Here is a 26,309-nt window from a genome sequence, read left to right on the forward strand (position 1 = left end):
TAGTTTAACTGCCTTGATTGTACCGTGTTTATTTGTTTAACTAACTTGGTTTTGTAATACATGTTTGTTTTGCATCTGTCTTAAAAGCGCTGTCTGAATTAATGCCTGTTTCTCGTAGGGTGAAATATATGTTAAGGAACTCATCTCTTGCAATTGATGAAAATGATTTGATTTGAATTGATGAAAAAATGAACTCTGCACATTTTGGGCCGTGATGATAACTTTTTTCTTTTAGTGACTTGAAAGGCAATTTCTCCTCAGTTCATGATGCTGAGCGGGACCTTACCTCTACCCCTCTGTATGTTATAGTAGCTGCAGGCTACTGTTTGAGGAGCCTATGCAGTGTAATGGTCTGCACTTTAATCGCCTTTTTAATTACACCAGTAACTCAGTGTAAGAAATAGAACAATGCAACATAACTTCCTTGAAGGATGTAGGTCATTCCATTGTCTGAATTAAATCATAAGTGAGCAAAGTTTCTAGATTAAAAACAGTTTGTAATGTGAATGTCATAACTCATTTACTACATGCCTATTTGTGTAACGTAGTGCATGGCACACTTGCTGGTAGTCTCTGATCTCAGTGGGCACGTGAATAACTCACATAATGAAATGCAAAAACATGGTGTTCCTTTGAGCTGGCTATCAAACAGGGATCTGAAAAAGAGATCAGTGCCTTTTTTTAGTAATTCTGTTTGAATCTGCGGTTGCGAGGGCTGGAGAATGGTGTTCTGTATTTGCTTTCCCTGTTAAGGATTGCACCTAGAGCTTATAGTGCTGTAGTGTAAGATACCTTGCACTCCACTTTTGCCCCATCTGATGGTGCTGCTGGTGATAAGAGGTGTGTGCTGTGCTGTGGGAGGCTGGTCTGTGCGTGTTTGAGGAGCAGGTTAAGAATAAAAAAGAAGAGGGAGGAATGAGGAGAAGGCGAAGAAGTTGATAACGTCCCAACAGAAGAGCTAGCCAGAATTCCAGTGTGTTTTGCTGAGTTTGTTGCATTATTAATAATGCACAGCAGTGGCACTGATAATGCTTTCTAAATCATCTTTTAGGTTATATCCTCCTCCTGTGCCCGCTGATACACGTGCAAAGGGCCTCTGTTGGTTTCAGTGGGTTTTGGGTGAGGCTTTGAAACACTGTACTTCCTGGAAGGTTTTCTTGTTTGAATGAAAGGCTTATTGTGGAGTGGGGCTTTTTGTGCGGCTGTTTTTTTTTTTTTGTTGTTGTTATTATTTCTGTGCTGAAAAATAGGACCTGAATCCTTGCCCTCTTGAGACAATCTGCTTCCGAAGCGTCCATTGTTGGGAGAGCGGCAGCAGCCCCGGCTGCCGGCTGAGGCTGCGAGTCCCCGCGGGGCTCCCCTGCACCAGGGCTGCGGTGTGCAGCCGGCACGGCATGATGTCATCGCCGCCCCGCCGCAGGGAGCGGGGAGCTGCCGGGCGCTGCGGGCACCGGGTGCTGCCTGCAGGGCACCCGGCAGGAGAGGCTGTGGGCATTCCAGGTCCTCAGCCGTGCTGTTCGTAATGTGGTCTCCTTGCGGGCTTGTCGGTGGAGCCTAAGAGTGAGCATTGATGCTCAGTCTGGCTCCTGCTGGAGCAGACACCTGTGATAGCCTTTCTCCTTTGTGCGTTGGAAGCTTGCTAAACAGTACAGCCATAATTTTTTTTTTTCTTGAGCGATGGAAAATGTGCAGTTGATGCTAAATGTATACACGCATATTGTTTTCTATCAGTGTGTAAAGTGATGTTTGCTTACTTGTGATATAATGAAAAATAGCATATGTAGGGCTTCCTAGTTAGCATGGGCTAAAGATATTTTCTGTAGCTTGGGCTCTTCTATCCACAGGTGTGAGGTAGTTATCTAGTTTTCTCATCATGATGATCGTGTTCTTAGAAGCAGGAGGCAGAATTTTGCTAGAGGGAGGTAGAACAAACCCACAGACAAACATACAGCCCCTGGGGCTTGGAGCTCACTGAAACTTCATCCAACAGTGTTTCTGTGCTGAACTGGAGAGGGCTGAGGTATGTTTCCCAGTGATGACAAGGTGCTGGAAGTGATGACATATCTCTTAGGTGCTGTGCATTATTTTGGGACATATGCTTCTTCAGAAAGGAAATGATGAAATAGATCAACTGCCAACAATCTTTGTGTGTTGCAGTTCGTAATGCTGCAACATCATGCTGGGATTTCCTAATCTCTGTTGAAGAGTGCGTCCTGGAGAGGAGAACAAAGTGGTGCCTTGTCCTTCTGCTGGAATCCCTTCTGTGTTGAATTGCTTAGACAAGAACTGAGGGATGGTGAAAGTAGTACTTGTGCTCCACTGAACGGTTAGAATTGTTATTCCACATTCTTTTTCTCTTAAAGATTTTGTTTTCTTTTCCTTTTCTGTGGTGCGTTAACTTTTACCAACCACGTACCAGTAGTTTGTTTATTATGCAGCGGCAGAGCAGTGGATGAACTTGCTGTTGCATTCCTTACATGTAAGTTGCCTTCACATAATGTGAAATTCAGACACGAATACGTGGGTGCTGTATTCTCACCCTATACTTTCAGTACTGCATGTGCCTTCGTAGTAGTGAGTGCTGTATTGTAAAGATGGTAGTAGTTATTTCAGGAATATCAGCATTACACGGAGAAGTAGTTGGAAAAGGAAAATGCTTATAATCTCTGAAGAAAAGGATGATGATTTACAAACAGGATTATTGAAAAAACAAGAGCTAAAAACTCCAACCAACCAAAAAAAACCCAACAAAAACTATAAAAAAAAAAAAGCAAGCGAACCCAATAATGTTCTGGATGACTAAAGCCAATGATTGGTGTGTCAACCATATTTCTTTCTGCAGTTCTTCCTGGTCTGAACAGATCACAGAATGCGTGGTCCCAAGATGAATCTATTCAGTAGGTAAACTCCTGTTTCTTTTACCAAGATCAATGTTTTAGCGCTTTGACTTGTCAGTCTGATGATGGGCTTCATTCTTGAAGGAGGTTGCAAATGATGTTAGTGAAGGCTTGTGTCCAGGCTTTCTCCTTCATATAGGCACTTCTAATGTGCCTTTTCAGAATCCATACTCATTTTCTATTTACTTTATGGAAATGTAATACTATTTTAATTATCCTTAATCTCCCATACCTTTTGCTTGCATCTTGTTTCCAACAGCACTGAGATAAGATCAGTGTAAATCAATGATGTAGCATCATGGGACCGATCAGGAGTAACGCATGTGTGTGCTGAGACACTAGCTGCTTTATTAGTGCTGGTGTGTCAAATTCTAAGTGACGATGTGTGGTATTTATGTAGCTACACTCAAAATTAATCTGACAAACTGACATGAGAGCAAGTGTTTCTCCTCACCAGTAGAAGAGAAATGTCTCACCTCATCCCTCTGCCGGTAATTGAAGTGTCATTGTTTTTCTATTTTGCTTGGTTCCGGTTTAAGATGTCAACTTACCTTCATACATGCCTTTTGGTAGCATGTATGAAGTGTTTTAAAATATGGGTATGATGATGTAACTGAGAGCGTTAGTCAGATATATGAAGCAATGCCTGCTACTTAGTAGTTCAGAATTGGTACAGCAGTTTCCTGTAGTAATGTTGTTGTTGGATCCTGTGCTAGTCTGCAAGTTCGACACACTTAAGTAGTTGCAGGTTTTCAGTTTGCCTCAGAGGTATTTGTCAGGAGTGCATGAAGGGAATGCTGGAGACAAAGCAAGCACAGAGCCTTTTCTGACTGCTATTTGTCTCTATTTTTTATTTATTTCTTATTTATTTCTTATTTTCCTCTTTAGGACGTTTATCTTTGGGAATTAAATAATGCATTTTGGGGTTGGAGCACACTGGTTTTGCAGTGAAGTTCTACAGCATTGTTTGTTCTTGGGTAAACAGTGTGTGAGCACATTTTGCTGCAGTGCCAACACTCACTGCAGAAACTGTGTTGGTAGGAGCCACTGCTTAATTTCTCCATAAGCTGAAGTGTTTTCTTCCTTTTCCTTTTGCCTCTCTTCGTCCCTAATATAGATGGCGCCAGTACAAGCATTACACAGTTCCTTAACAGTACATCTCCTCCCTTGGGCATTCCCTCCAAGGCTGAAGGAAGGCTTTTCACTTCCATTCCTCCTCTGAGGCTGCTGGCTGAAATACTGGCTCTATGGAGGCCCCTCCAGCAGCACCAGGGTTTGGACCCTGCGCTATTCTCACACAGGTCACTGTGGATGGGCACTAGGTATCGACAGCTTTTGGCTGGGCTTACACTGGCACATGTGGAACGCTTTAATCCACATAGCAGTTTATTCTACTGCACCCTGCCCCCTCTGTCTTTTCCCAAGAAGCCTGAGTTGTTTGCCATGTTTGAGTGCCAAAAAAGATCTTTTGTCTCTTTGGGAACTGAGGCAGACGTGCTAGGGTAGCTGATATGTGGAATAAAGAGAGGGAGAGCTGATGTAAGGGGGAAGCAGCTGTGCTTTGCTGCACTGCATTTGAAGTTGGGGTTTATTAGGTGAAGTTTCTATAACACCAACTGTGTGGTTATCACATTTGCTTTAGAAAATCTTTCCTCACATCCCGAAACACTTCCTTCTCCCATCCTCCACTATTCGGTTACAGATTCAGCTTATTTGTAAGGGTCTCAATTAAAGTGGGAGGAAGGGGAAGTTGCAGAGCAGACTGATGATGTTTAGAATGTGTCATAAGAATGTAGTTTACAAGGCAGACTTCTAAAACCTTTTTTTGAAAAGCATTGGCGTTTCACATCTGTAAGGCAAGGCATACGGAAATGAATAGTTTTAAGATTTTCTGCTCTTTTCTGTTTTGTTTTGTGTGTGTGTGTGTGTTCCTTTGTGGTTTCTTCTGCAAGAGAAGTGCTATATAAAGAAAACCTTACATGGATTTTTTTGGGCAGTACTGCCACTTGCAAATAATAAAGCAGAGTTTTTCTAGATCTTTGCATTATTGATCCTGTAGTTCCAAAATGCTAGCTGTTTTTAACTGCCTTTTGGGCAAGTGATGTTCTACTTGAGTGTTCGTGGTAATGCCTTCTCGTACTTCTCTTGTGAATTCCCTCTGACCTGCAGGCTCATGTAGCAGAAGTAATGCATGTGAAGAGACAATGTCAGAAACAATTACTTACTGATGTGTGTTGTGCAGTAATTATTCTCTCTGACTTTCTTGACAAGCCTTTTGGATTTGTGATTTAGTTGAGTTTGCTGTGAATTAGAATGCTAACCCTAAGAGGCATAAAATATTACCACACAGAGAAATGATCAAGCATTCAAACACAGACTGATGAGGGATGAAGAATTTACTTTGAGTGCTTCTTCTAAAGGTTTCTTTCTCATTCTTTCTAGGAAAGTGCTGCTTTGCTTATTTGATGGACAAGACACCTATAGTTTAAAACCTTCCTGTTAAAGTGTAGAATATTGTCTTATTTGCTTTATTTAATGATCTGCCACAGTCAGGAACAGCGTATACCTTTGTATTGTGTCATTTATATTAGTCCTCAAATACCTTGAGGGAGAAACTTCATTGGTGGTGGTAAGTGATCTGCAGTCTGATAACAAGGCAATCCTAACCAGCTTTGTCATTTGCATGTAGAACAACATTTAAATGTTTAATTTAGTGAGGAAACAAGGTGGTCTCACAAAGAGAAATTTTCTTCCAGCATGACTTCAGGAGAGCTTGGGAAACTCTTTCTCAACTGTACTTGCTGCTCTTTGTATTTACAATCTCAGGAAGATGTGGAGAGGGATGTAGAGGATGCTGCAATGTACTGTACTGTGCTGTATGGTGCTTCTGACTTCCATCACCCTTATTTTTGTCAACTATCTACTATTTGCATTTATTACCTATTTCTCCTTGACTTGCTACTTTCAGCAAACTCCCTTACCACTTTTGTGGTAAGGAAGTTGTCCTGGGTTTGTTTTCCAAGCCCAGCACTAGCTGACTGAACTGCCCTCAGTATTACTTTGGGGAGAGGTCCCAGTACCAGCTCTAATCAGCATGGGAATGTCGTGTCCCTTTCCAACTCACTTGTGTGGGTGGTCTGAGAGGTTGAGATGTGGGAGACCTCACTGTGCTGTTTCACTGAGGAGTGGTAAAATTTCTATTTATCAACATCGTTTCTGAGAAAAAGTCCGACAGAAATTTTGTGGCAGCCCAGGCCAACCTCAACTGTAGGCTGCTGTGGTTTCCCATCTTCTGTACTTACTGTGATCGTATGCCTTGCACAAGGACTGGCTAATCCTGTTAGACGTGGATCACTGTAGCAGGTTCTGGGGGGCACCAGACCCTGGAATGAGGGAAGAGGTTGACAGTGCACAGCCATTGACTGAACTAGTAAGTTCTTTACAGCGAGAGTGGTGAGGTGCTGGAACAGCTGCCCAGAGAGGCTGTGGATGCCCCGTCCCTGGAGGTCAGGGGCCAGGTTGGATGGGGCCCTGGGCAGCCTGGTCTGGTATTAAATGTGGAGGTTGGTGGCCTTGCCTGTGGCAGGGGGTTGGAGATTCATGATCCTTGAAGTCCCTTCCAACCCTGGCCATTCTGTGATTCTAGTATGTTGCTGTAAAACACAGCACCACTGGGGGCTATAGTAAAAAAAAAAAATCTTCAGTCTGAAATCTGTCTGAAATGGAACAATTTGCAGAACTGACCTGACCTCGAGCTCTAAGGGTTTTGTATTCCAGAGGACATGTTACTTGTGCTCTGTGAGGTTGCTTCTAGGACTGCATGTTCGTTTGGTAGGTGTGAGTGTTCACCTCTCCCATGGAAGTTTATTGAGGATCTGATTCTGCGAAGAACCTGACTCTGCTGCTCTCTTCCATTTTATTTTTCTAGTACATGTAAATGAATTCTGTCCTATTCTGAAGATGGGCCATTCTTTTTATTTCTTAGTGTCGTCTTTTGCATACATTTCAGCTTTGTTCTGTAATAGAAGCACAGCCCTGCTCCCTGCTGTTGGTGAGAACACGCCTGTTATTGTAATTTTGAATGCTGCTTCTGTTGTTTTTCTGTTTGTTGAAAACAGAGCAAAAGGTCCTTCTGGCTTTTTGCTCTGGATAGTGCAGTAAAAAAAAAGTCTTGTAAAAGGTTTTCATTATAAGAACAGTTCCTTGAAAACTTCATCAGGCAGTCTTATTTAAATGCATCATGTCCTCTTACTGTGCTGCCTATGCAGTCTTTCTCTTAAAACAAACAAACAAAAAACAACTTAGGATGCTTTTAAAGATAGGAGCTGGGGATTTTCTTTAATTTGTAAAAAGCTGCCTTGGATTCTTGGTAGTTTCTGTTGTCACTTCCCTGGCCCACCTCTTCCCACCTTCCTTAAAACTGTACAGGGGGAAAAAGGAAAGATACTCATTTTCTGAGCTTGCAGTCACAAAATGCAGATGTTCTCAACTGCTTTTCTTTGGTGCTTTAAAACTATTGCTGCAGTTTTTGAGAATGTTCCTGAATAAGTGTGGCAGTGCGTTTTGTTATCAACTGGATGGATGACTTAAATTACAAGTGGGTATCTACAAATCTCTCATTTTCGTTAGTTATAGAGAGCTTAGAAGAATATGTGCCACTGAAGGAATGGATGGTCTATTTGTATCCAGTGACATTTACACCCAATATTCTGTTATGCAGTGAAAATAACTGTTTTTTTTTTAATTTCAGTGCAGAGTGAGGTTCTTTGTGTCGTAGTTGATGAAAAGCTGAAAAGAAAAAGAAACCAAGAAAACAAAAGTATCTTTTCCAGTCAGCAGATCTTAACTTGTCTTTTTGTCCTTACCATCTTTCTGGTGGCTGCAGGAGATAGAAGTGTATTGTTCATTGAATGTTGAAATAAAGGTTGTATGCTGAAAGGAGTGTGTTCTCATGGGATTGGGATAAGGAGCAAGTTTGGGTTCCTTGGATGACAAACAGGCAAAAGAAAACAAACACATAGGAGCCTTTAATTGCACTTATTCTTTGTCTTCTTTGTTATTCTTTGTCTTTCTGCTTCCTCCAAATAAAGTCCTTATTTTTTTTTTTTTACAGCTGAAGGATGGCACTCCACCCAACCTCCATTTCAATTACACTTAAGTAGAGGGTGGTGTGTCCCTAACACACATTTCTACCTGTGTTTTAGAAAGGCGGACAGAGGACTTCCTTTGCCTTTGAACTCTTTTCTCAGCCAAAGCAGAACCTTTTAACTTGCATAAAGGAGTTTTTGGAGGGAGTCAGAGCTGTGAGTGTTGTTGGTTGTAGATTTCACCCAAGTCCTAAGAAATAACAGCCATTAAAGACAGTGGGCAAACCCCTGATTCACTGCATACAGTGGGTGTGAAACCTCTTATTCCAATTGCTGAAGCAGCGATACTGGAGGAAAAAAAAAAAAAAAAAAAGTGATCCTGAAGATTTTTCTCATAAATAATTCAAACCATTTTCAAAACAGTTAAAAATCCCAGTTTGAGCAATAAATTAGCTAGTCTGGCCATCAATTCAGCTTGCGCTGTATCTGTTGCCAGCAGCGAGCAGACGAGGGGATAGAAGTGCAGGACAGTAGGTTAGTGTGTTTCAGCATAAAAGAGAAGAGTTCTTTTCAGGGTACATCCAAGAAAGAGCTTCTCTGGGAAAGGGAATCCTCTGATGGGAAATGCACGTGGTTCTGCTTTGAGAGAAGGAGCTGGAAGGAAGGAAGCAAGTCATAATCTGAAGGCATTTGTCTGCTGATGGCGTGACTGCTTACAGATCTTGCAGCTGCATCTTTCCTTGAATCATGGTTTTTATTCCATGAATTCTCATTCAGTGACTTTCTTACCTTAGTCTGCCAAACTTTTATTGTTTATTTCCTAGTTTGTAGAGTTTTGTAGCTACATGTAGATCAGCATTTGTTAAAGAAGGAGTCAGAGAAAGGTATTTTTTATTTTATTTCCATTCTTTTGAAACAGTGGCTAATTATTGGTATATTAGTAGCTCTCCAACTATGCATTGAAGTGACTTTTCTTTAACACTACGATGTGGACTCCTGACAGTTCATTCTTGTGATAGAAAGCATCTATTTCTGTGTTTCTGAGAGCATGTCTTAGAATGGCCAGCTTCTGTGTTTCATCCCAGTGTTATTTGGTAGGTGGGAATCCCTGAAATTCAGCCACCTCTGGGAATAAGTTAGAATGGTACTGTTCTCCAGAGGTTAAGTCTAGGCTTTCTGCTTTTTATTTCTTGTTCATTTTTTGAAGAGTGGATCAGTAGAATTGCCACCTAATTTCACATCTAGTATGATGCAGGCCGTATAGATAAGTTACAGCTTTTTCACTCTTTTTTTTTTATTTTTTTTTAATTTTTAATTTTTTTTAATTTTTAATTTTTTTTTTTTCTCTTAAGGCTTGAAAATAGTCTTATTTGTAATGGAACTGCTTTTACTTTAATTTTAAGACATTGGTTCTTGTCATTACTGTCTTTCCATGTCTGCATGCATTTTTAGCACCTGTGTTATACAGTGTAACCAGATCAACTGCTGGCTATCTGGCACCAGGGTGCATACTACCTACTCCTCACTCTGCTTATCCTTTGCTACCTGTCAGTCTTGCTTCTGATTTCTCTAATTTGTTCTACTCTTTCATCTTTTCTACAGCATGGATTCCAGTTATATACACACTATTTTACCAGCTGGCTATTTTTGTTATTTTTGACTTGGACCAGTGATTTTAGAGCTGGAGTGATTTTTATGCTCAATAAATGTGATTTGCAAAGATAACACTCTTTCCAGAAAAATGTCTTTGTATCTGTAACCTCATTGCACGTACTGACAAGGTGGCTGCTGGCTGAACTGGGGATCCTACTGCCGTTTGTGACATCAGCTGCTGGTTTTAGATTAGCTTCATTCTGAATGTGTTGTGGAATGCTCCCATTCCTGTATTTTTGCAGACAATTTGGACTTTTTCATATGTGTTGTGCCCCATGACAGGCATGTTACTGCAGTTACTCAGTTTTCATCCAAAAGCCAAGAATGAGAAAGATGCATTTAAAAACATTACATGATATGCATTTTCACCCGAGTGTAAATGTTACTGTGTGTGCTTTAATGAATTTTTTAACACTCAAAGCAGAATAGAATTAACAAAATATGTCATTCATATATGCATATATAAGAGACAATATATATATAGTATTTTGTTATATATGGTGTCTGAGTTGGTACTGAATTGGTCTTCTTGTCTGGTTTCCTGAGGACTCTTTCAAAGCACAGTGGAGATGCAGTATTAAGGCAGCTAGGCTGTTCTCTGGATGGTGTTTATAATGCATGCGCTGTTTGTATCCCTGTGTTGGCTGACTTCTGATTTGCAGTCCACTCTTTGGAAAATGTGACTGTTCGGCTGTTGTGGCCAGCCTCATCTTGAGCCCTTACCCTGTGCAATCTGCGATGGGTCTCGCCATTGCAAGACTCTTTAAGCTGTGAGATAGGAAATGAAGAGGTAAATGATACAGTTACAGGTTCTCTGAGGACTCTTGAATCCTAACCTCCATTTCTCTAGTGTGCTGCTTAGCTCAGGAAGGCTGCCCAAAATGTGTGGTTCATAATTGCCGTTGCTGGTGCAGATGGCTGTTATTCTTATTTGTTTAGTTACAGCAGTACGAACTGTTTTGTGGTTAATCTGCTTTATGTTGATTGCCATAAGACATTCATGTACAGCCTGCGTACGCTTAAATGAGAGTGTCCTTATGTGGAAAATATAGCTGTTTTGTTCTGATTGCTTACCATCTCCAATATAATTTTCTATTAAAAGATGTCACTTACGCAGTAAATGTACATTGAAACTCAGTGGGTTGAATGAATAGCAGGCTATATCACAGGAATTTAAAGAAACAAGCTGCTTAGCATGATAAAGGCAGCAAACTGCTTAATAAGAATCAGTAGAGCTTTGTTTTATAATTATTTTGAGCAAGTCAGCAGGCTCAGTGAACAAATGAAGGTGGCAGTATTAACAATTCTTGAAAACCAGTGTTGTGTGACCATTCAGTTCTTCTGTCAGGCACTTGTAGTAACTAGGATAGCTGCTTCTGAGTGGTTCTTTACTGCTGCGGCAGGAAAATTGACAGTTCTACCTCTCTAATATCTGCTCTGAGACTTTTCTTTTTTTTCCAAGCTAGTATTCTAGTATTCAGGGAGAGATTTCTGTATAGTTCTTAGCCTTGAATGGTTGTTTATTTTTTTAGGAGTTGTAGCACTGCATTGTAGTCATATTCTAAAAACTGAATCCAAACGATGAATTGATAGCATATGTAAAAACCTATGGTTCAGTTTATATATATATATGTGTGTGTGTGTGTGTGTGTGTGTGTATATATATTTATATATTTATATATTTTTTTATACATATATATATATATTTTTTTTTTTATCCAGTTTGCCTGTTCTCAGCAAGGACAGTTTAAGAAACAGTCCACCTAGATGAGTATTGCTTCTGTTGCTGTAATGTACCTGGAAGAAATTGTTATGCAGGCATGCTTCGGTGTACAACATATGTTAACAGTTTCGATTCAGCTGTAGCTTATTCCATGACTGCATGTGAAAATGATTCTTCAACTTGGCATGTTTATCTGCAGCTAGTAACAGTGACTGCAGCCATGAATTGTCTTCCCCTCAGTTCAGCTTGCAAACAGAACATTACAAGTGGCATAGTCAAAAAAGAAGGGAAAGAAGCAAGGGATGTTCGTCTTTGGTGGTAGGATTTTAAGTTTGAATTTCCAGCAGTTCAAGAATCTTGTCTTTCTTTTTTGTTTTATGGAGAATTTGAAATTTCAGGTTCTTCACTTAAAGTAAATGTCTGATAGTTTATGTACTGGTGGGAGGTCATGAGTAATTGAACCCAGAAGTTGAATGACCTAACTTTTTTTTTTTACTGTGTTGGGAGGACGTTTTTCTTTTCCTTAAGAAGAATGTGAAAGGCAGTGAATCAATTTTTTCTCAGGGTAAACCAAGAAAGAGTTGAAGTAAGCCCTTTGGGGTTGACTCTTTTTGCTCCACCTCAAAGCTGAGGAGAGCTTGGTAGATAGCATCTTGCAGGTTAGTGAAGATCTCTGTGCTTGGCTGTACTTTCAGTAACCTTTTGTCCCACTGTATGATTTTGTGGAAGCAGTTTCCATTGGTAGACGTGGTTTTATGAGTACATCCAAAGCAATGCTGTGTTCCATAGTATATCATGTTTTTTGAGTTTGTGAGTCCTACTTCAGACACATCTGTCTTCTGCTCACAGGTTGCGTGTCAAGAGAAGTCATGTCAGGAAGAGGAGTGGAGCCAGTGTTTGCCTGTATTCACTGCAGTTCTGCATTGTGGTGCATGTTACAGTCAATATTAGGCTGCTAATTGCAATATCACTCAAAATAGGTGTAGTAGATAGTTCAAATGTGAAATATTTGGGGTGTGTGGCTGTTCTAATGTGCTTGTAATTAGGAAGCCCAGATTACAGACACATAGGCCAGTGTCCTTTAAGGAGAGGAGTTTTATGAGACGCAGAATCTGATGACAGCAGACCTTTGATTGTCTTCAGTGTGAGAACGTGACTCACTCTAACACTTGTGAGATACATAATTTTTATCAATTTCTTTTGCATTTTTATTTTCTCAGTTTTAGAGTATAACTGTCAACTTCTGATGTTTTTCTTCCTCATTAAAATGTTTTGTTATTCAGAGGTTTTTTTTTTTTTTTTTTTTTTTTTTAAATCAAAATGCTTTCATTTTGATTACTAAATTAATCCAGTGTCCAGTTCACATAGAGACAGATCTTGAAACTTTGGGTTATTTTTGCCTGCTGGAAGTGTGCTGCAGTTGATGCTTTGCTGGAGCAAAAAGTGTGTGAGAAGCTGAGAAGCTTCTAACTGGTCATAAGTTAAGGAACTAAGGATTAATTGGATTTGGACACTGAAGTAAAGCAATTTTGTGTGTATGTGTGTGTGTGGTTGGATGCCTATTGGTAACTGTGAGCTGATCAGTGAGGGAAGTGAAGGGGAACCTAGCAACCTGCTGGTGCTCGGGTTCTCATTGGAAATAACAGCAAGAAAATAAGCTGCTCAATGTCCTGCAGTTGCACAGATCAGCTTTCTGTTCCAGGATTGAAATTTGCAGATGGTGTTGGTGAGTTGTCGCTTGAGTTCCCCTTCGCTATTGAATCACTTGAATTTAGCTTTGCTCGTTCTGAAGGTCCAGTGGTTTGTTTTATTATGTTTGCTTCTGTCTGGATCAGGATTTACTTCCAAAGACAAGGTGGGTTTCCAGAAACCTCTTTTAGTTCTTACATTACGTTTTAGACTGATTTTTAGATCTAAAAAAATGTACATGTGTCTTAGAGAGAGTATGTCTTGGGGGAATATGAGGAAAGGCTTTTTAAAGTAGATTAGCATCCGTTTTTGCAGATTTTTTTGGTGATTGTAAAGGAAGAGCAGCATCCTGAATTTTTTCACTATTGATCATTTTGGGAAGAAGATTTTTATTCTAGAAATTGTCTCATTCTTTCAAAAACATGCATGATCTTGCATATAGGTGAACCCAGTAATTGTCATGTGGTTTCCAAGCTCAGGGAAAAACTTGACTTTCAGATATTTACTTGTTTAATGATGTGGGGGAAGGAAAACAAACCAGCTTTTTCCTCAGTTGTAAAAAAGGCTGGCATTACATCATCTGCACAGATGTAAATATGGAAAACAGTAGGTGGGTTAAACATCCTGACTTGTTTCTTAGAGACTGCAAGTTCTCTAAGCCCTTATTTTCATCTTCTACGTTTGTTTTTTAGCTCTTGCATAAATGCTGTTAGTAAATGTTTTCTGTCATTGATTCTGCTCTTTTTCAAGAAGGCTGCATTTCAGGGAAGTTGTATTAGATTTGTTTCCCCTAACTACCCCTCACTCTATACATGTTTCTAATTCCCTCAGTAGCCATTCATTTCTCTTTCAGGAATGATATTACTGAACCAAATAATATAAAACCACTCAGGTACATTATTTATTATTATTTTTTTTTAAATGAAAATCAGTTGCCTTGTTGCTTTTCAGCCAAACAGGAAAAAAAGAAAAGACAAATGGCAATCTTTCCTTTAATTTCAGCGCTAAAAAAATGGAGATGAAGGGAACATGCGGGCAGCTTAGGTACCGTGAGACCTGTCCTAGGTCCTGATTCAGGATGAGATCCCTGTTGGAGGTAAAAGTTAGGGCAGACTTAAAACCAAATCCAAAGTTAGGTGACTTGTTAACTTAGTCGTCTCTAGATGACTTCTAAGCATATGATGGAAATGAAGTTCTCCTTGCTGTAGTAGGGTGTGTTTACTAGGGTCTTTATTATCTATAGGCAGTTATGACTATCTCTGTATGGCTACTTTGTGGAAGTAACTGAATAAAGATTCTATTTCATTTAGAAACTGAGTTTTAAATATTACTGTAGAAGTATAGAACAAACCCAATCAATTTTAAAATCAATTTCTATTGCCATGTAATTGTAGCATGTAAGAAAATAAGTGAGGAGTTGAAGAGTGTTTTCTCTTTTGCAGGTGTTGCTGAAACAGTTTGATTTATTTAAATTGTATGATTTCATGCAATTCTGACTGATTGTTAGTGCAGCTGCCAGCAGCTGCATGATTGCTGAGCTAATTGTATTCTAGTGAGATAGCAGTGCTTATTTTTAAGATCTGTGGTTATGTAGTTTTTTTTTTCCTTTGTTTTTTCTTTTTCTCTTAGTGAACACAAATTTGGAAGTATAACTGTGGAGTTGCTGAGTGGTTTCACAATGGGCATTCATTGCGTTAGTGGAAATTTAAGAGGTTGTGTCAGCCAGTCTTTAGTATGGCTATTAAAAATTAGAACCACACTGCTTAAATCCATATACCTCTGTAGGCCTTGGGATGGTCTTGTCACTGGAGTTAATTTCATTGTGTGTTCTTTGGGACTATTTTATATTTTAACATGTAAAACACGTTCGTTTGTCAGGTAACTAATTGCTATTGCTGTGTTGTTGTTGTGGTTCTGTATACAGGAACTGGGAGCTGCTGTGACATGTTGGTAATCTCTTTCAAGAAATACCTGTATGAAATGTGAAACTTACATAAGGTTGTATATGTACAGAAAACATATTAGGAGAGTAGATTAGTCATTATGCATGCTAATTCAGTATAGAAAATGTACATATTATTTACTGGTGTGTTAGCTACATAGTTACAGTCAACAGTATGAAATTTATAATGCAGTGTTGTTTTTATTTGTTATATAGCTTTATGCCAGTATATACAGGCCTCTAAAACCCGAGATGGTGCCAGCTGTTTCATTTCAAGTGCAACAGAAGGTAAAGGAAAATGTGTGGGGAAATTTAAAAACAGAACAAACTCAATCTTCCGCTCTCCTGATACCCTCTCTTCATGGGCACTTACTTGGTTCTTGATCTTTTAACATTCTAAGCTCTCTTTTCACAGCTAACTTTTTGTAATAGATGATGTACATCCTTTTTTCCCTAAGTCTTGAAGAAGAAACTAAGTGACACTACATTTGTTTATGTTAAACCTGCATCATCTTTGCCTCTTGTCTGTTTGTGCTTTTCTTCTATAACAAAAATCCACGAAGCTTAAGCTTTAGCTATATTATAATGAGAATCTGAAATAACTGAAGAGTAATTTGGAGGATTGTTGACATAATCAGAATCTGAAGATGCACTTAAGGAAAAGCACAGATACTTAACATAGAAATGTTACAGTGCCAGTCCTTGCTAATATCTGCAGTCTGGTTTTATGCTAACTAACTGTCTTGCATTTTCTGTTTCTCTTGAAAGGAGTGTGTGTGTTTAATTCACTTATTCTCACGTGTACCTGCTGATGTCCTGCTTTACGGCTTTGTTAGAGCTTAAAAAGAGAATGATATATTTACATCTTTATCTTTCTTTTACCTCCAGGGGAGAACTTTGATCAGACTCCGTTAAGACGCACATTTAAGTCCAAAGTTCTTGCTCGCTATCCTGAGAATGTTGAATGGAACCCTTTTGATCAGGATGCAGTGGGAATGGTCAGTATCACTTAATGGCTCTTGTTTTTAAGGCAAAAACCTACCTTGACGATTGAAGGCATTTGCTTTTCTTTTCCTTGACAAAAAAAAAAAAAAAAAAGTTGCACTGCAAAGTCTATTATAGACTGGAAAACAAATACCATTAAATGCTATAAATTGTGCAGGCTCAAAAGATCTTTTTGTTTAATGGGGATATTCTTTAAAGGAAATTAAGTTTAAAATATGTAAACAATATGTCTCTAGGATAGTTTTTTGTTCTTTACAACTTTTTCTGTTACTAGAGAATGGGTGGAGAAGTAAATTAGTCTGTGGTTGATGAATCTCCCTTGTGCATTATAGTACTGTTTAATGGAACACAGTGTAGTTTCTTATTTTAGACCAAAATTATTACTTTTCTTTGTCAAGTTTCTGGTCTTAATGAAGAAAATACTTCATGAGAGTTTGAACTTTGTTGTTTTATTTCTATTGAGACTTGTAACAAAATGGTTACGGCCTTTAATAGAAACAACATGAAGTCCTTTTGAAGTATTCCTTTAGTTTTTCTAATTTGGATCTGTATTATTGTATTGTACAGAGACTTATCACTTAGTGCAATTTTAATATGAAATGTGATGGCAGCTTGTGGGTTCTAAATTCTGTTTTGTCAAATTCTTCTAAAGTGAGGAGAGAGAAAAAAATGTTAATATTATCTCCTCTTCCCCCCCTCCCTCTTTGTTTTTATTTACAGCTGTGTATGCCTAAAGGGCTTGCTTTCAAGACACAAGCAGATTCTAGAGAACCTCAGTTCCACTCTTTTATTATCACTCGTGAAGATGGCTCACGGACATTTGGATTTTCTCTCACGTTTTTTGAGGAAGTTACTAGCAAGCAGATCTGCAGTGCAATGCAGACATTGTATCATATGCACAATGCTGAATATGACATTCTTCATACTCCACCCACAAATGACAAAGATAGCTGCAGCAGCACTGGAGACTGCAACGGCACTTCTATTTCAAAGCTACAGCGCTTTAACTCGTATGACATTAGCAGAGACACGCTCTATGTCTCAAAGTGCATTTGTTTGATTACTCCGATGTCTTTCATGAAAGCTTGTAAGAAAGTACTAGAACAACTTCACCAAGCAGTGACTTCTCCTCAGCCACCACCTCTACCTTTAGAAAGCTACATCTACAATATTCTCTATGAGGTTCCTCTTCCTCCAGCAGGAAGGTCATTAAAATTTTCAGGAGTTTATGGACCAATTATATGCCAGAGGCCAAGCACCAATGAACTACCATTATTTGATTTCCCGGTTAAAGAAGTATTTGAGTTGCTTGGAGTCGAAAATGTGGTTCAACTCTTTACCTGTGCTCTCTTGGAATTTCAGATACTGCTTTATTCACAGCGTGAGTACTTCCCTTTTGTTCTCTTATCTAGTAGTTGTACTGGCATAAGGATTCTTCATTTCTGGAATGTTTGAAAAAAGCAAAATGGAAACAAAACAAAAGAAAACACAGAAACCAGAGTAGCTGCGTTAAAGTGGCATTAGAGTGCTAATGCAGTAAGGCTAATCTATCTGCACGTATTAATGTCAAGAAAAAATCTCAAATTACAGAGAGCATTTCTTTGGTTCCTATTTCTAGGCACCTCAGTTTAAACCCTGAGGCTTTCACATAATCTCCTGCAGTCGTGCACTGACTGTCCCGTTTATTGTTGTTTCTGGACGTGTTCTATTGTTAGACTAATATGCTTTTTCCCATGTAATTGCTTAGCAGAATTCTCCCTCCTATCTCTACCAAACTGTGTGTGCATTCTGAGAAGAGGCATAGTAAACTTTGAAGGACTTTGAAGAATAATTTATAGTACAAATATAAATTTATCTTTGAGTACCTGAAGTCACATTTCAGTAGTAATTTTGAAATAAAATTACCTGAGAAAGTTGTATTTGCCAGAATTTAAAATTTGATTTTCTTTTAAGGCCTGAAACAGTATTGCTGATGTCTTGTAGATAAAGCTTGAGATAAAGCTTGCTTTTAAGTGTGTATGTGGAACTAAGCTGTATTAAAGTCTGTGAACGCTGGGCTTTTTTTCCTCTAAATTCCGTAACTAAAACAATATATGTGGAATTACACCAGAAAATAATTTTTTCTACTTCTCTTTATCCTAACATTAGGACTGACATTTGGTGGTTTTGACCTAACGGTATGGATTAAAGTAGATGGTTTGCATTTGAACACAGTTTTATAGTAGTGGCAAAGGAACCTAGAAGACCCTAAGCTGAATCCTGGAGTAGCCTATGGTGTTACTGAAGTCTATTTTCAATATTTGCTGTCACTGAATTATGCGGAAAACAAATGTTAAATATTTTTAAAATATATCCTGCAGTTATTAACAAAATTCTTGAAGCATGAAATAAAGATGTTTGTGTGTGTTGAGATGTGTGCGTAAAGCCAAAGAACAGTTCACTGCGTATGTGGATCAAGGTGTATAATTGTAGCAAGACTCAACAACTTATGTCGCATTTCTTGTGTAAATGTTAACTGCCGGAGAAAAACTATATCTTCATTCAAGTACAGTCAAAACCCAAACAAAAACAACCCCAAAAAACCCCAAACGAACAAAAAATCCAACAGTGTATGTAGGGAGTGTTTGTTTATGTGGGCACCTCTGTCTCACAGGCAGAAATTTTAACACAAACTCTTCCATCTGAAGATGGTGGTGAAGTTGGCCTGTAGTTGTGCTGGAGCTGTTGTGTGGCAGATGTGTACGTGTGCCTCTTCAGCTGAAAGCACAGCAAGAAGAGCAGTGCACATGTCACAACGTTGGAACGGCATTCCCCGTATCTTTGCTAGAGTATTGCTTGCCCTGGGCTGGAACTTAGTGTGCTTGCAGACTCATCTTCTGTATTTTAGGTTCTGTTTCCAAGGTTATATTAATAGGCTCAACATGTTTGTCCCCTTTGGCTCTTTCCAAGTGTCTCATTAGTCATTAATTAACATAGCTTAAAAAAAAGCTCTGGGATGTGGATTTCTTGCTGGCACACACACGTGTGGAAATCGAGAGAGAGGACTTACTGAATGAAAGGCCAGTAGCCCTGGATCTGATCTTTATGACAGGTTTTTGTCTACTGCTCCACGCCTTACCTTAAGTTTTGTCTTAGTTGGGCTTCTTTATGCCTTATAGAAGACAGACTATCAAGTTTTCACTGATAACTTTTGGCAGAAAGTCCGTCTTGCAGTCAAAAAGTAACTTGAGTTATTTGTTAGACTTTTGGCCATCAGTTTTGGTGGAATCATGCCTTTTCTGTAACAGTGGCTGGAGTTTTTGAAGCAGAAGCATGTATTTTCTGAGAAATCAAATCTTAGGCTCTTTTTTTCTTGCTCTCTTGAAGCATTTTGCCAACACTGAGAACATCATTAAAGCTACTAGTGGATAATAACAAAAGTTAGCGAATACTGAAGGAGCTGCTAGCAGTCAAGTTCAAGACTTTTCTAAAATGCTTTTGATAAAGACTTAATTTTGTGAGATTGGGAAGTATTTTGAAATTCTAGAAAATGAATCTTTTCTTCCTGTAATCTGTTATGTATTTTCTAACCAAGATATTCTTTTTTCTTTTGTGTGGCAGTGAAGTAGAAAATTGGTTTAGCAGAATGATTGCTTTCCTTGGTGCTTAGGAGAGTGTTATCAGTAGACAAAATGACACACCTGACTGAGGTTCTCATTGCCTGTACCCTTGCCAATTAGTTTCCTTCTTCTGCTTTATTTTCTTTTTACTGGAATGTTCTCCTAATACATTCTGTGTGGTTAACTAGCTTTTTTTCTTTCTGATTGCAAGAAAGGGTACATTGCATTTAGATACAGGTGTGTTCAGCTCCAAGAGGAATTGAAAATTGCTTGAACTTTTGTTAAGAGTTTGCCGTTGTTTTTGTGTGAGCAGCAGTGTGAGGTCTAGGTTGTCTTTGTGAATATAAATGTTAATTTTTTTCATTGTCTTTTGGCTTTTCTAGATCTCATGGTGCTTAAAACTGTGGCAATTGAAACAGAATCCCTTCTTGTTCTTCTGGGTCAGATTAGATTGCTGCCTGTGTTGGATGGATTTAGGTTTAGAGCAGTATAAGCGGATTTCCTTGTGAGACTGACTTCTCCCACCTTAATTTTTCCTTGGAGGACTTTGGAGGCAGATGCATTCATTTCTGAAACAAGTTCTGTAGTGCTTTCAGTTGCTGGCAGTCCTTGGAACAGGAGTAACTTCACTTGGCAGTGAGCATGTTTTGCTTTGAGATTCCTTGGACATGTTTCCGAATTCATGCTTCTGGAAATTCTGCTTTTGTCCTACTACACTGGCACAGCCTGTGTGTTTGGGACCAATATAAGCCAAATGTAGAGAATGAGTTCCTTGATATGGATGTTGACTTGGGAGAGTTGCCTCTTCCACTTTGGAATGCAGTAGAGGAACTCGGGTGCTTGTGAGATGATGAAGAACCTGAAGCTAGTGCTGAGCTGTGGAATTTGGGCAGGAACACCAGAAGACAGTGGTGCTGAAGGGGAGCTTTAGCTGTGTCCTCACTAGATTACACTATGGGAGCTGGTTTGCATTCCTGCAGTTTGTGTTGCTGTTGCATCTGTGAGATGGATTTGTTTCTTATCTCTATTATCCAGCACCTAGTGCTTGTCTGAACTCAGTGCATACTATTCAGAAAGCTGTGAAATCTGCTTGGAGGAGTGTTTCTTAAGCAGCTAAAAACAATAAAATGAGAAATATAATGAACCAATGCCACAGACGATCTTGCTCAGCTTTGTTTTTCTGGATGTTTGCTGGCTGTTGCCATTATCAAGTGAAAGTTTATTTGATTGCTTTGACTTTGAATTGTTCATCCCTTTTACTTCACTTGCTTTAAAATGATGTTCTCTGTGAAGATTTAAGGTATTGGTTTAATGTCTTTGCACTACTAGTTGACTCCAGAAAGACATTTTCTTATGTCTACAGTAATTGAGGAAACGGGCTGCTGCTTGATGCAGGCATCTTTATTCAGCCTGAAAAAAGGTTCTGTGTTCTGTCAGACATAGAAGTGAACATGAATTAGAAGTCCTTTGATCCACTGCTTCTCCTTAGCACAATTCTCTCTTTCTTTGTTTAAATAAAAAGCCCAATTGAAAAATGCATGCATGCTTTATCTCAAGAGTCTGACATACTGAGTACCTCAGAAGAATTTTTTGGAAAATGTTTCTTTAGAACTGTGCTTAAAGGGAGTTATAGGTTCTGGCAATGCTTTATTCTGATGGTTCAACTGCATTGCATGTCACTTGTCTATAATGACTGCATACTGCAACATTTCACCGTCTGCTCCTCTTCAAGTTAAGAGGTTGAATCTTGTTCAATAGCACATCCTTCTCGTTTATTCAGATACTTTCTGAAGATCTCTAAAGCATCTGTGGTAGTGGTCCTCCTTTGTAGGGGCAACTCTGCTTTAAAGTAACAGAATGGGAGTGGTAAGGGGAATGGAAAAATTACTTGATAAATACAGCAATATTTCACATTGAAGATTAGAAGGAGAAACTCCTTCAGAATGTTTAACTGCTCAACTGTTTTCAGTTGGATGAAGTCAGAGGATTTGTGTAGGTCCTCATAGACATCTCTCTGGTAGGATGTGAGAAAGGATAGTTGAAATTATGGTTCTTAGGACTTCTTCCCTTCTCCTTTCTTTCCAGGTCCAAGATCGATTTCCTTCTTTTTCCTCAATTTGTTTGTCTGTTACAGATCAACAAAAATGTCTGGATGCTATAGACACAGGTAGTGGTGTAAATAGCTTCAATAAAGCACTTTAAGAGGTATTTTACATGCAGCGATTGGCTGAAAGAGGAAATCACACCTAATCTATGTTCTTAAAGCAAGTGCTCATGTTACTAAAAATAATAATAAGAAAAACAATGTGGATTTGCGCCAGAAAAAATACTCTGGTTTCAAAAACAAGAGTGAGAGTAACACCGCTGCTGGAGCACTGCTTTTTTTTTTCTTTTTTTTTTTTTTTTTCTTCAAAACAAATGAAGCACCACACCCTCTCTGCATAGGTCTAACATAAGAAAACATCCAGGTTATTTTGCTTTATTTGCTTCTTGCCTTTGTCCGTTTGCCAACAGCTCTTGATGTACATAATGCCTAGAGAACGTTGGCTTGATGGAGAGACAAGTTGTATTTAAATTAGCCAGCAGAATTAGACAGAGTGTTTTTGTGTAGTAGGAAAACACTGTTTCTATTCTGAGATTTGTTCTTTTGGATAAACAAGCTGAACATGAACCAGCTGGAATCTTTGTGCATTTCTAGCTACTTTACAGCTTGACACTGGAGAAAATAGGGTACAGAATAGATTATTCTTCCCAAAGCTAATTGTTAATTCATCACTTCTTTGCAGTCAAGGCTGTGATTAAAGCTGTGAACTAATACATAACTGTTCAGGCAGGAATTGGTGTCCAGGCCGAGTAGGGCGGTGCTGGTGATGTTCGTCAAGCTGTTCCCTAACACACTTCAGTCCAGGTATTTTATTTATGTATTTATTTTGTAGAAGAACTTGCAACTGTTTTAACCATCCTAGCTCACTTTGATTTAAGGAGCTCTGCAGAGTACATCTGGTGTGAGGCGGTGACAGTAAGCTTTACACAGGCACCTTTTCCACTGTCGTAGTTTGATCTGAAAATGAAAATCAAAAGCCTGGATTACAGAATGATGATTGGCATTGGCAAAGCCTGCACTGAGTTCTTCAGGGTTTCCTCAGGGACTCTGCAGACTTTACGCATTTACTTTCTGTTCTAACACAACTAATCACAAATGCCAGGAACTGTTTTTCCCTGAAGTGTTTGTTTAGAGCAGGTATTCTTTTTCATTTTCACTATGCAGCAGTGTAACAACTTCAGATATCTCAGCATCTGGACCTGTGTGTTCAAGTGTCTTCTGCAATTTTTTATTGTCCTTAATTTTGTGAATGTGTTAGAAGACATTCCCCTCTGTCACAGAGACCTATGATGGATACTTATTTTTTCCTCTCTCCTATTTGCTCTGCCCCCACTTTCTGCCTGGAACTTGATATTATTGCAGTATCATGAGAAAGGCATCCTTTGTTTACAATTTGTACTGTATTTATAGCTTGACTGAAGATAAGAACTGTCATAGTCTTCTGAACTTATTTTATGGTCTTTCCAGCCATGCTTGACTACAGCCAGGCTGCTTTACTGTATTGTGAATGTTTTAGTAGTTGTTTGTGTTAGAACACATGCTCTGAGTTCATCTGGTGTTGCCTCATTTACAGTGCATAGATATCAAACCCCATTAGAGATGATTCCATGGTATGAAAGAGGAGGAGGTTTTGGCCCAGTATAATGCAGTGTTAACTGCTCTAGACACCAGCTGCTGAACAAAAAAGATCTTTTGGTATGCATGGTGCACAGGTGCACTTAGCACTGCTGGGAAATTGTACAAGGAAATGAGTTATTTATATGTTGAATTGAGACTTTGGCCATATATTGCAAAGGATAAATGAAGCTGATCCCTTTTATTTTTTACAGTTATTTCAGTTCCACTGTTGGATTGGCTACTATACAGCATGCTTTATAGACTTTTAAACACTCTTTTAAAAAATGTTTATCTGAGAGATACCAGATGCGTTGGTTTTCGTCCAAGGCTTCCATAGAAAGCCATAAGCACAGAGAAACTAAAATACTTCCACTGTATTTCTTAACCAATTACAATACAGATTCCAGACTCGGAATGGTTTTCCTGTTTGTAACCCTGGTTTAGGTAGTGTGGAGTGACTTAATGGGTGCAAAGACTTAATTTGCTCATTTCTGCATGACTTGCAGAATTGACCTACTTTGTGGTGCTGTTTCAGCACAATGTGCTTAGGTGCACAAGTGTAGGCTTCCATTAAAAATGCTGCTCAGCTAACACCAGGTTCTGTGGTTTCTGTTTTAAAGCCAGTTCTCATTTCTTTAATTTAGGTTCATTTACTTAAATATGTTTGTGAAATTTTTTTTCTTGCTCTTTTTCAGATTATCAGAGACTGATGACTGTGGCAGAGACCATTACAGCACTAATGTTTCCATTTCAGTGGCAGCATGTGTATGTTCCTATCCTTCCTGCATCGCTCCTTCACTTTCTAGATGCTCCTGTCCCTTATCTGATGGGCTTGCACTCCAATGGATTGGATGACAGGTCTAAGCTGGAGCTTCCTCAAGAGGTGAGAGGAACTTGGGATCAATTCATTAAATATTGTACGTAATAATGAGAGAAGTGAAGGATGAGCCAAAATATTGGTGTTAACCGTAACAGCCATTTTGAAATTCTAGCTGGTGATGATTTGGCATAGATCTTATTTCATTTTTTTGGAGCTGCTAGAGTAAACCAATGAAATTGATTTAAAAAAACAAAACAAAACAAAAAAACCCCCCACATTGTTATGAAATTACATTTCCTGTTAAAGTGAGACTGGAGTTTTGCATGTGTTTTTGCTGTGAGGTTACAGAAAGAATGTTTTTCTGGTGGAAAAAGAACTTTGCCCTGTTGTGCTAGAAAATGCAGGAAAGTGCAGTGTGACCTTACTGGCTATGGACAAAAGGCCATGCTGCTTCTGTGATGCACTGGTCTCAGTGCTGTGCTGTGCTGAAGCTGGTTGTTAGCTGTGTAGGATTAAGCTAGGTTTCTCTCTGCTGCACTTTTGAGTTGGATTGTCTTACCTGGATCCAACTGCTTATGTGTCTGCACCAAAACTACTTTGGTTTTTCCTTTGAATGTAAAATTCAGTCTGCACCAAAATGTTGACATCTATTTAAGTCAATTGGTTTTAATTGAGATAATGCTCAGGAAGTTCTTCCTTGTAGTGTGGAGATAATGCTCAGGAAGTTCTTCCTTGTAGTGTGTCTGTGTTAACAGCCGTTGTATAAACGAAGCAAGTGGCTTGTGAAGGTTCTGCTACTCAAACATGAGGCTAGGAATACATTAAAGCCACTTAAAGGTTATTTTTATTTATTATATCCTATTTCACAAATATTCATTTTAAGGACCTTAAGAGGATCAAGGGGCCGGGAGTGAGTGTGCGCTACCTGAGATAGCAAAGAAAGTTCCTACAGGAGCTGGTAACCGCCTGTGGGAAGCACGACAGGTGCCTGCAAGGCTGTGCTATCAGTCATTGGAATGACTTTTCTCATAAAGTATCACTGAATGGCTTATTTGCTTCAGTAAATAGCAAATGATGAATGCTGTAGTATAACTTTCCTATCTGTTGTGAAGGAGCTGGACAGCTCCATCAGAGAGCCCTGTGGAAACCTTGTACTAGGAGAACTGTCAGCAACGGAGATCTGGCCCCTGCTAGAGCCTGCTTACTTGCTACTGCAGGCATAACTTCACAGGGAATGGGCTGAGTAAGTTATGGAAAACCTGCTTCAAAAATCCTGCTAGTGCCTATAATCTGCCTCTGGTTGTCTGTTTGCTTCTGTTGTCATTGAATTACTGGAAAAGCAGAAGTGTAGAAGACAGGAGATTTTTTCAGTGGTGGGTGTTACTTTCTTTTCCCCTTTTTATTTCATTATCAGACAGTGCTGCAACATAGCATGACATAAACTTCTTAAAAAAGCTGTGTGAGATTAAAGGCTAGATATTTCTGTAAGCTTCCAGTCTGGTCACCATGCCAACATTGCTCTTTTTACTCAAATCCATATGCTGGTGGTTTTCATTTGTTTTTCCTGGCAAATTCGAAAGAAAATTTATTTTCAGATTGTTGTTTTCCTATTAAAATTAAAGTCTTTATAAATATCTTAATTTCTTTTTCTCCTTCACTTTTTGTACTGGCATAGTATCAGAGTAATGTATGTTCTTGCAATGAAAACACTATTGTTTTTGTTTACTGCATTTTTACAAAACTTTGAATATAGCTAGTGTATTTTTATACAGGATAGCTGATCAAGTGGAATGCATGTTAATATGCACCATGGTTGTTTTTGTTCTTGTAGAAAGATTCTCATTAGACTGCTGTCCTTTTGCAATGAGAAAATTTTCTCTTTTTGAAATGGGTCTAACACTTCCCAGGTATCTAATCCAATTTAAAATACTAAAAATTAAATGAAAGTAGTATTTAAACAATCACCTGGCACCACAATTTAAATTTAGTTTTACTGGTTGTCTTTTATGAAGGTAGAGAAGTAGATTTTTTTGACAGTATCTCACTGAGACCAGGATTGTCTGGGAGGGGGACGACCTCAGGGCCTAGGATATCAGCAGGAGTGTGCCTGTGTGATGGAATTTATTGCAGAATGCAAGCTGGTCATTCTGAAGCCTGTCTCTGGGAGCTAGCT

General features: G+C 38.9%; 1 protein-coding gene across 4 annotated transcripts in view; it reads left to right on the forward strand.

Moving 5' to 3' along the window:
* DENND5A (DENN domain containing 5A) overlaps positions 1 to 26,309 on the forward strand; it is a 59,479-nt gene that overhangs the window by 1,034 nt on the left and 32,136 nt on the right. For 2 of the 4 annotated variants that reach the window (XM_052693700.1, XM_052693702.1), the window contains exons 2-5: positions 15,208 to 15,279; positions 15,880 to 15,989; positions 16,717 to 17,377; positions 24,012 to 24,199. In XM_052693700.1, the coding sequence (XP_052549660.1) occupies positions 15,208 to 15,279; positions 15,880 to 15,989; positions 16,717 to 17,377; positions 24,012 to 24,199 (1,031 nt within the window). The remainder of the gene's footprint in view (positions 1 to 15,207; positions 15,280 to 15,879; positions 15,990 to 16,716; positions 17,378 to 24,011; positions 24,200 to 26,309) is intronic. The other 2 variants (XM_052693701.1, XM_052693703.1) reach the window with 1 other exon arrangement.

Source organism: Tympanuchus pallidicinctus, unplaced genomic scaffold, assembly GCF_026119805.1.
Source record: "Tympanuchus pallidicinctus isolate F22 unplaced genomic scaffold, pur_lepc_1.0 scaffold3, whole genome shotgun sequence".
NCBI classification, from domain to species: Eukaryota; Metazoa; Chordata; class Aves; order Galliformes; family Phasianidae; genus Tympanuchus; species Tympanuchus pallidicinctus.